The following is a 10361-nucleotide window of genomic DNA, read 5'->3' as shown; positions in this document are numbered from 1 at the left end:
GCTCAGGGTGTGCTGTTGTAACTGCTGAAACTGAAGGCAGAGGAACAGACCAGGGGGCAAAGGAGGAGGAGATGAGACTGGCCCGACCTGAACGAATCAGAGCGGCCCTATTTGAATGGCAAAAGAGGAAGTAAACTTTCTGGCCATCAGTCATTTTCCAGTAGTTAACCTGCAGTAAGACCTTGTCTTGTCACCGGCCCCTTTCTGGAAATGTGTACTCAAAATGTATACAAGTCTGGGCACCTTGGTGTGATTTAAAGTTTACAAACCTCCTCTCAAGAGTTTTTAGTATCACCCTTGCCGAACCACCTTTCAGCTCATTTTGTCTGTGGTTGTCGTCCCTCTACTGATCTGCGGTTGCTCCCAGACAGCCTACTTGCAACCCGTGAGAAAGGGTAGCCGGGGCTGCCGCACCCAGTCAGAAACACACTGACCTCGTCATGTTCATCTTCCTCATCCTCGTCCTCTCGGAGAACCATGTCCAAGATGTTTCCTTTGATCTTGAAGTCCCGCGAGGTGCTGAGCTTCATGTGCTGCATCAAGTTCACCTGTGACGGGATTGTGAGGCTGGGCACATGCTCCTGCTGGTAGGCCCTGCCCGGAACAGCCCACACCATTTCTGCTGTACCTCTGACAGACCCTTCAGTTCCTACTTAAAGCAAGCACACAGACACCCTGGACCTGTTTTTCCATCAGCTTCCGACATGATGTTTGGATTCAGGCCCCCAGATTAGAAACGGACAAGGACTGTAGTTTTTCCCCCCGCAGTCGGGCTGCTTCCGTTTTGCCAGGTCCCTCACAGGGTAAATGGAAATGGTAGAAAGCAATAGCGTATGTTTACCTTGGACCTCTTGGAAAGTTGGATGAGAAATTTTTCATACTGTTCAATGGCAAAAATGAGATTTGGGATTGGCTTGGTTTCCCGAAGAACTCTGGCCTAGAGAGCAGCGAAGGAAAGGCCTACATTTCAGATTCAAGTTTTTGAAGCAGTCCGCTAATGCTGTCAGCAGTAGAACTGCTCATGGCTTTGGGGGAAAGCTGGTCTTTCAATCAAAAGCAGTTTTACTTTGGTGCCAGTAATCTATCATTTTTGGCAGTTCAATCTAATCAAAGTACTTAAATGCCAACAGATCACACTGGATCCTTCCACTTATAATTTCTGAGTATTTGTTGTCACCTAGAGGCTGGCTGAGGGAAGGGCCATTTGTAGAAATCTGGTTGCCTGACTTGATATTTTTAAAACAATAAGCCCACTCTGCACCAGCTCTGTTTCCTCTTTCTAGTCTGCACATAAAGTTTCACTATTGGGATTATATTATCTTTCCCCCAGTTTGAATTATAATTTACAGATCTTTTCAACCATATCTCATTCATATAGATATGTTTCTATATTTTAATACAACCACAAATAAGGACATTCTTCTCATCTTTTTAAAAAAATACCTTAAGAGATAATTCTATAGCTAAGCATGTAGATTTGTATTTTTTTCATGTCTGCATAGTATTCTACAGTATAAATACACTATAACCCATTTAGCTAGTCTTCTATTAGTGAAAGCAGTTATTGCCACATTAGCCCCTTGAGAGATGGGGCTAATTCTCACCTCTGTGAACTCCCTGACCACTCCCTGCACCTTCACCACCTCCTACACGTACTTGAGGAGGGAGCACCTTCTGCATGCACTAACTTTGCCAAATACAATCTTTTCCAGTGGGTGTCCTAAGCTGTTTCTTTTTTTTTTTTTTAAAAAAGAGCTCATTTTTTTTAGTACTTCCTAATAAAGCATGTTTTTTGGTTCAGAGGAAAAAGATGTTCCATCTGAACATAAAATCCGTGAGCTCAGAAGCTGCCATACACACACTTTCCCCCCAGTTTTATATATACATTTTTATAACAGATTTGTTGAGATATAATTCACATACCATACAATTCACCCCTTTACACTGTACAATTTTTTTTTTTTTTTAGTATACTCAGAGTTGTGCAACCATCACAACTAGAAATTATAGAACATTTTTTTCATGCCCGCAAAGAAAACCTGTACCCATTTTAGTAGGCACCTCCCTCGAGTCTTTCCAATCCAATCCCCAGCTCTAGGCAACCACTCATCTATCTTCTGTCTTTTTAGATTTGCCTATCCTGCACAGTTTTTGCGACTGGCTTCTTCCGCTTAACAGTGTTTTCCAGGTTCACCAGCAGCCCCCCTGGAACGAGCATGTCAGTGGCTCACCATGGCCATGGCAACAGCAGCGGCTTTCTCCTTTTTCTTTCCTCCTGTATGTTTTAGGCTCCTAGTCTTCTTGTTCTAGAGAAATAGAAACAAATTCCCTTACTCCTGAAGACTTTTGCAGGCTGGCGGTCATCTTCTAGGAAAGTGATTCTAGCCGCGTATGGGGACTCTTAAGGGGCCCAAGTTTAGGTAAAGTTTAGATAAAGAAGACTATCCTGCAGCAGATGCTGGAAGATGGGAAACATACTGTGATGCTTATAATCCTCAGACATTTTTCTATTGTTGTGAGGTTTACAATCTTGTCCCTGGAACTAGCACATGGAGGTGAGGGCAGGACCAGCCATTATTCTATCAGGCCAGCCAAGGATGGTTAAAATGGGGATTGTCAGAGTGGTAGCAGGAATCATTATTTCCCTCCTGGGCAGCAGGCTGAAAGGGGGCTTCATAAAGAGGAAGTTGGAGAGGCTTTTCCCGGGATCTGTAGGTTCCTTACTCAGAGGCAATCGCCAGATAATGTCTTAACCAGTCATGTGATTACATGCTTGAAAGGGGTTAGAAGTCATGGGACACTTACATCTCTAGGTTGTGGATAATCAGAGAATAAAGAGCTCCTGGAGAAGGAACAACTGATAGAGAAAGGAACCAAGAAGTACAGGATTCTGATAAGGCCAGAGTCTGAAGAGACCAAGGAGAAAAACCACCCAAAAGTGAGGGACACAACCATAGGAAGCTTTACTTAGAGGGGACTTTGATGTCTTCTAAGACTGAACACACCATGCTCTATGGGATGAGTAAGAGAATTAAAACCAGAAGTTACACCACTGGAGCCATGCCAGAGGCAGGAGGCTTGCTCCACATGGCATGTTTGGGAAAATAACTGGTAGGGATTCTAGAGGGCTAGAGTGAAAACATCCGTCCTGGAAGGCAGGGTAGAGGATGGTGATGGTAGAGGCTGAAGCTCTTTTAGGGGAGGGGCAGAGAAGCAGCTACAGATGAACTTGTGACCAAGAGGGACATGAGCCATCTTTTTGGAGGGTGAGCCCAAGACGAGACCCTCGTGAAACTTCCTAAATTAACCCCCTATGCCCTGCCCATTCCTCCTGATGCAGGCAGGACTAAAACTGTAGCTGGAAGAGAAGCAGCATCTTTTAGAGATGGACATTTCTGAGCAGGATATTAAGGCTTTTGGCATGATGGCTTTCACTGCTTTCTTCCCAAGATTGTGGAAAGAAAGGGGCTATAAGAGTGTAAACAGTTTTTTGAAAGGTGTGTCAAATTTGAGCCTGATTTCTAGGTATGAGTTGCTTAATTCCTTTAAGCACACCTCACAAAGTCAGAGAAAAATGTTTGCTTGTGTATCAACTGACTTGTTAGTAAGGCTTAAAGTCAAAAAAAGATGGGAAAGAGGGAAAATATCCAGGGTTTTTGTGTAATATAGAAAAAAGAAAAAACAGTCTAGGAGGTGCCTGGTGATTGGCAGAAGAAAATGCTTCGGAATGGGGTCAGAAACACAAAAGCCCGAAACCCTCCAACATTTTACACGTTGATATGGATCAAGTACAATTCTAGAGCAGGGGCTGGTAAACTACAGCCCATAGGCCAAATCCGGCCCACTGTCTCTGGCTGCTTTTATGCTGCAATGGCCGAACTGAGTAACTGTGACTGTATGGCCCATAAAACCCCAAATATTTACCATCTGGCCCTTTACAGAAAAAGTCTGCGGACCCCTGTTGTAGAGTCAAACTACCTGGGTTTAAGTCTCAACCCTTAACGAGCTGTTTCTGGCACTCACTCCTCTAATCTTCTCTCCACTCTCACATGGGGATAACTTCCAGTCACAAAGTGTAGTGAGGATGAACGAAGTGGTGCATGGAAAGAGCTTCACATAACACCAGGCAAGGAGCAGAGAGAACCAGGTAAGGGTTCAAAATGTGAATGGCAAGGAAATGAGAATGGTCTTACAGCAGTGTTCCTAAGTTGTACTCTATGAAACACCATTCTGCCAAATGGTATTATTATTATTAAAAAAAAAAAAAAAAAAGCGCTTGACTAGATTTGAAAACCTGATACATTATTGAGAACTTCAGCTAAACCCAGGTGACAAGCCACTTGGTCACTGACCCTTGAGGGGAGAAGAGGACACACCATTAATGCACATAACGAGCAAATTACTGAAGGGAGGATATTGTGCTTGCACATGATGCAGAGGCAAGAAACAGGCGGGGGCATCATTATCAGCAGTCACGATCCACTGCTCTGACACTGATTCTAGAATCTTGGCTTGGATTGACCCATCAGTGGACATTCTCTTTGATTCTTCAAAGATCAGTAACTGCCTTACAATACTCTTAACTGCAGTGACTAAGTGGCCTTGGGAGACAGTAGGTCTCCCGTCACTTCATATATTTAAGCCAGTGGTTATTACCTAGAGCTCACATTGCTCCTTAAGGACATTTGACAATTTCTAGAGACATTTCTGATTGTCACAGAAATGGGGGGCTGCTATGTGTATCTGGTAGGTAGAGGCCACAGATGCTGCTAAATACCCTAAAATACATAGGACAAGCCCCATGACAAAGAATTACCTGGCCCAAACTGTCAATGCAGAGGTTAAAAAACTCTGGTTTGGGTCTACAGTAAAGGGGACTAAAGTATTGCAAGAATCTCATGGTATTTGAGACCAGATGACATTTAAAATTTCGCCAAACCCTGAAAAAGCCCATTACTTTATTAATTTAGGAGAAGAAAAGGGACCTGGGCAGCTGACGTCAAAAGCCCGTAAACCCTCCCTCTCCCTGAAAGTGCTGCTGCTCACACACACACACCTCACCTCTGACCTTGGCCCTGCTCCACGTGCCTGCTGCTCTTCTACTCACATCCCCAAAGCGGACCCACTGGCACAGATCTGGAATCACCCAGAAGTAAACCAAGTCACTGAGCCTACAGAGGCCTGTTCCTTCCCTGCTCTGGATGCAAGCACATCAGATGTTTCCCTCACCACAAACTTGATGAGCCTTTCTGTAGATGTGACGAAAGATTTCCTTGCTGTGAAGACTGAGCCTTGGCTTAGCCTTAAATGGGCACTTTGGCTGATGGTGAGTAGGGGGTAAACTTTATATATACTCAGCTCGGGTGACTAAGCAGGCTCCTGGGAACACTGGAAGTCCTTTCTTACTTGAAGCTTTATTTTGGTACTGACTCTGAATCACTTACCTGTACGTAAGAAATGAAAGAATAGCATAGGGGGGTCAGATGAGAACCCGACAGCTTCACCTGCAGCAAAGAAGGAAACCGATGTAATTGTAGAAATAAAATGATTCCCCCATTTCTAAGAAAGGCATTCTGAACTCACCAGCTTTTCCATAATCTTTGGAATTCCTCTGGAGTTCCGATATACCTGGAGATACTAAGGAGATTCCTAGATTTAGCATATCTTATATAAATGTCCACGAAACCACAAGTGACTCATTGAGCTAACGAAGTGTGACTCATTGCTCTGACTGGAGAGGAAAGAGCAAAGCTACTATATTCATGGAGAATCCTAGACAAAAGGCTTGCTTCTCCTCAGAGCTCCTAAGTTTCCCACACGACAGGCACGAAAGGGTTTGTTTCTGACTTGTTCGACTCATTACTTTAAAAATCCTTCGGGCTGATAGTCCTTGCATTTAGAATGCCAATGACTGCTGTTTTTACTTTAAAAAAAATGCCAGTAAAGGGAAGAGGCTGTCAGTATTTCCACTACAGAAGCTTAGTAGCCACACCATGTGGCCAGAGCTGCACCTTCTCAAGATAGCTACACTGCTGTTTGGGTACACTGTGTGGTGGTCTACCAGCTTTCTTTGGTTGTCTGTGACTAAGTATTTAATATGGATCACTGTTAGAATCAGAATTGAAAAAAAAAAAAAGATTCAGAATTGAATTACTTAGTTCCTATCACCCTCTGAATGTCTGCTGAGGAACAAAATATTCAAGTGCAAGAGTGTTTACTGTCAACAGGTACTAAGAAGCATTAACTTAAAACTCAGGGTGGAGTATGCCTTGTATTTAAACAAAACAAAACAAAACAAAACAAACAAACCCTTCTTCCCCACCTTAGTACCTGACCTGTAAAGTATTTAACATCTACTTGTTAAAGGCAAGAGAGAAGGAAAACCACCTTTCTAGTACCCAGACTGGTTCCAAATAGTGTAATTTTTTGTGCAATAGGGAATCAGATTGAATTCTATAGATTAAGCCTTAGAAGACATTCGAAGAGGGATTCACACTTAATCAGATGCTATAAACTCATACGCCAAGGAAATAAGGGCCTCTAAAAGCAGGTTTAGAATTAGGCCGTCAACTGTTTCTTTCTGGCCCGTGGAGATGCCTGCCACTACTGACCAAACAAGAATCAAACCATGAATTGCCAAAGTGTAGGCAAGAGCTCCGTGGAGGGGCATCAGTGGGCTGTTGCCCTGGCCTAGTCTCCTGGCCTAGTCTCCTGGCTGGTTGGGCAGACTGGTGGTGGTGACCCTGATCATCGCTCAGATACTCACATATCTCACAAGTGCTGTAAGAATGGTGTACATCTTGCAAAGGTCCTTTAACAAGGTATCCACGCAGCTGCCCGATGGCAGGGCTGTCTGCACCAGCTCATGGAAAAATGTGAGCAGAGTTCCCAGCTGCATGATGATGGCTTTCTCAATGGGACGATTTGGTAAGGTTGCCTGAGAAGACGCCTCTTCTGAAGGGAAATGAAATTGGTACATTCAAACCCAACTGGCCTTATTTTCTAGTTAAAGTGAAGGAGATTTACCAGATTTACCATTTACCAGGAAGTTTGCAGGTAAAATGATTATGTTACTCATCATGCACAGTGAATAACCATGCTGTCATGAGCCACACTACTGCCTACTGTCATCACATCAGCAGTCGACCTCAGACGAATGGCACTCAGGGCATCTACTTTCACACAGGAGTCCAGCTTAGATTTTGGTTGACTTTGCTCTGATCACAATTCCTGGAACGCCACCCTGAACTCATCTTACCTGATACTGTTTCTTGGCTCAACTGTCCCTTTAGCTTGATGATTAGCCAGTCTACTTCTTCTAGGACCGTCTCAGCCTGACTCAGAACAAGTAACTGTGGAAGAAAAGAACGTGTGGCATGGCTCCCTCCCTGCACATAGCTGCTGGCGTAACATGGTAACCATGGCCACTTACAGTGGGTGGGTTAAAGGCCTCAGGACATAAGCCACTACAATTTATTCTTCACATGAAATAAAATGAAAGGAATAACAAGGCCATTTCCCATGGCTTGGGGATCGACACTTACGCAGACAGTAGGTGCAGCTGTTCTCAAATTCACCATCGCAAAGTGGTTTGTTTTCTCCATCTCTATATCCTGGGGCGGGAAAGAGGTGAGCTGTAATGGCAGTAAGGCTGTTCCCTTGACCTCTGCCCTGACTCAGGGAACTGTACTGAGGGCTTGCTACAGTACCTGGTCTATGTCTCCAAGATGCCCGTGGATATCCTGGGACAAGTCCCGAAGCAGGGTCACAGGACTCTTATATAAAACATGCAGGCTGAAGAGCAAATTCATCAAACCCTTGCAAAACGAGGCATCCTCTAGAGTAGGAAGGAAAGATGAAAAGGTCAGTTATAACCCTGTCGGTCCTTCAGGGTAAGGGGGTGCATAACCAGGACACGTAGCTTGTCGTGTCCCAGGCACAGTACCCCAGGGCTGCACATAATTCGACTGAGCAACCTGCCCATGAAGGTGCACTGCTCTCTACATGCACAAAGCAGGGGGATGTTTCCCATTCTTAGTCCCTGCCATTGCGTAACCCGCACCCAGACCAAGGAGCAGTATCACCAGCACCCCAGAAACCTTTGGCCTCGCTTGCCCTGTCAAGGAAACTGCTACCCTGACATCTAAGCTCCCATCTAGTTTTGTCTGATTTTGAACTTTATCTACACAGAATCACATAGTTGGGAGTACTCTTTGGTGTCTGACTTCTCTTTTGTGAGATTCTCCCGCATTGTGTTGGTGTAGTTCATCCATTCTCACTGCTGGGCAGTACTCTGCTGTGTGTATGCTCTACGATGCCTTTATCCATGCCACTGCTGATGGACATTTGGGTTTGCTTGCTTATGAAAATACTGTTGCTGTGAGAATTCTTCCACCTATCTGTCGGGTGTGGAATTGCTGGGTCATAAGCATTTGTTTAATTTTAGTAGTTAGGTACTGCCAGTTTTCCAGAGTGGTTATACAAACTTACACCTCCAGCAGCGGTCCAACTGCTCTACACTCTTACCAACACTTGGTACTGGTACTGTGCTTCTTTCTCACTTTGGCCACTCTGGTGACTGTGTAATGGGAAATACCTTTTGTATTTGGTGATGGTTTTATATAAAGCCGAAAAGGAAACATGGCGGAAAACTTACCCCGGCTATTTTCCTTGCAAATCTTAGACGTCCAGGATAACATCTGCGCAAACTAGAGAGCGTGCAGGTATTAAAGAAACATGTCAAGAGGTGAGCCCAGAAGAACCCTAGACCTTTCACAATCTAATCACTCAAGCATGTGCCTGGATTGAAAGTGGCAATCTACTAAGAATAGCATCAAAATAAGTCCAGACTCATGAAAATTACTGACACTTTTCTCATAATACAGCATATGACTTAGTTCTCATAGTCCATGCCCTCACTAAGGGCTAAGTCCTGGGGTCTGGGCTCAGACCCCCGAGCTTCCCCTGCCCTACGACCACAGGCTCGGGCTGGAGCACCTTTCTCCTGCCTGTGGTCCTGGGATAGTAAGTCTTGTGTTGCCAGATGCACACCAGCCCTCTGCTCCAGCAGCTCTCTGATCCTGAAACGCTGTGATACGTAAGTGCAAAACGACCAGTAAGAATTCCGTTTTTTGAACTCTTGGGAAAAAAGGTAAATTCAGAGCCTGATTCTGAAAGCTCTCTCAGCTGATATAAAAAGGTCTCCAGATACAATGTGAAATGTAACCAGCAGGACAAGCTTTTGTGTGTAGAGAGAGGTAGGGTTGGGAAAAAGAAATCTATATTCATATTTGCTTCTCCAGATATAAAGAAACTCTTGAAGGATACATAAGAAATTATAAAAAGGTATTTACTTATTTGGGGGAGAAGAGGAACTGAACAGGTAGGGGAAATAAATAGGAGAGAGACTATATTTTGTACTTCTTTTTATAATCTCCGGTTTTCAAATCATAGGACTTTATTACCTGTTCCGAATTAAATTTAAAAAACAAGAGACTACCTGAAATTATGGGGGTGGGATGGTGAATTTTAAAGTAAAAATTTTCTGTATATATAAACCTTTCCAAATCCATTTATCTTTCCTTAAATATCCCCTTGCCCAATTCTGTGTAGCTGTGTTTCTTTCCTAGTCCTGTTCTTTGCATCAAAAACACTGGTATGAAAGAATGAAGCTGAAAGTCAAGTGGGGATGAGTTGTTTGGATCTAGGATGAAGTGAGGAGCGAGAAAAAGGGACTTTCTTTGGGCTATTTGGAATGCAGAGAACAGGAAAATTACGGCTTTTCAGCACTCAAACACCATATTCCTTCCCCTTCTATAGTCTCTTAAAGACTAGTGCTTCCTGAAGCAAGGGCTCACACAAGGAGCCTTGTACCCTAGGATTCCAACTTGTTTTCCTCACCAAAGCAGGAAGTAGGAAGCAGGAACTAAATGTGGTAGAAGCACACAGTGCTAGGCACTCAAGGATGCTCTTTATTGTCCTATAGGGAAATTACTCCTGAATGGAACAGACCCACAAAATGCGGCTCTCCTCTTATTCTTCTCTGTGCGTGAACACTCGTGTGGGTGCCCAACTGTACCCTATATATATATATGACCTATCTCAGCAGAGTTGTTTCTGCTTCGGGACTGTAGTCACACTTTCTGACTTAATCACCTTTTGATGAATTTCTCTGAAACTCAGTACCAGCTGAGAAAGCCAACTGCTGAATGTCAGCGACCTTCTTAATAATTAACCTATTTTCATCTCTAAAAAGAAGATGAAACATCAAGAGTGAGTAAAAACACAGGTTAAGAAGGTTGAAGACACCAAAAATAAACACGATTTTTTCTATAGTGCTTACTGTTGACCCCTGACAGTGG

At 43.8% G+C, this 10361-nt stretch overlaps 1 protein-coding gene across 2 annotated transcripts in view; it reads right to left on the bottom strand.

The window, feature by feature from the left end:
- Window positions 1-10361, bottom strand: part of FANCI (FA complementation group I) — a 53372-nt gene that overhangs the window by 1121 nt on the left and 41890 nt on the right. For both annotated transcript variants that reach the window (XM_039858299.1, XM_039858300.1), the window contains exons 28-37: window positions 8657-8708; window positions 7710-7837; window positions 7545-7613; window positions 7259-7352; window positions 6767-6954; window positions 5584-5637; window positions 5445-5504; window positions 2232-2306; window positions 842-937; window positions 435-548 (exon numbers count right to left, since the gene is read on the bottom strand). In XM_039858299.1, the coding sequence (XP_039714233.1) occupies window positions 435-548; window positions 842-937; window positions 2232-2306; window positions 5445-5504; window positions 5584-5637; window positions 6767-6954; window positions 7259-7352; window positions 7545-7613; window positions 7710-7837; window positions 8657-8708 (930 nt within the window). The remainder of the gene's footprint in view (window positions 1-434; window positions 549-841; window positions 938-2231; window positions 2307-5444; window positions 5505-5583; window positions 5638-6766; window positions 6955-7258; window positions 7353-7544; window positions 7614-7709; window positions 7838-8656; window positions 8709-10361) is intronic.

The sequence above is a fragment of the Pteropus medius genome, unplaced genomic scaffold, assembly GCF_902729225.1.
Source record: "Pteropus medius unplaced genomic scaffold, Ma_sr-lr_union100, whole genome shotgun sequence".
Taxonomy (NCBI): Eukaryota; Metazoa; Chordata; class Mammalia; order Chiroptera; family Pteropodidae; genus Pteropus; species Pteropus medius.
Note: the sequence above shows the minus strand (reverse complement) of the source record. Positions and strands in the feature narration are given on the sequence as shown.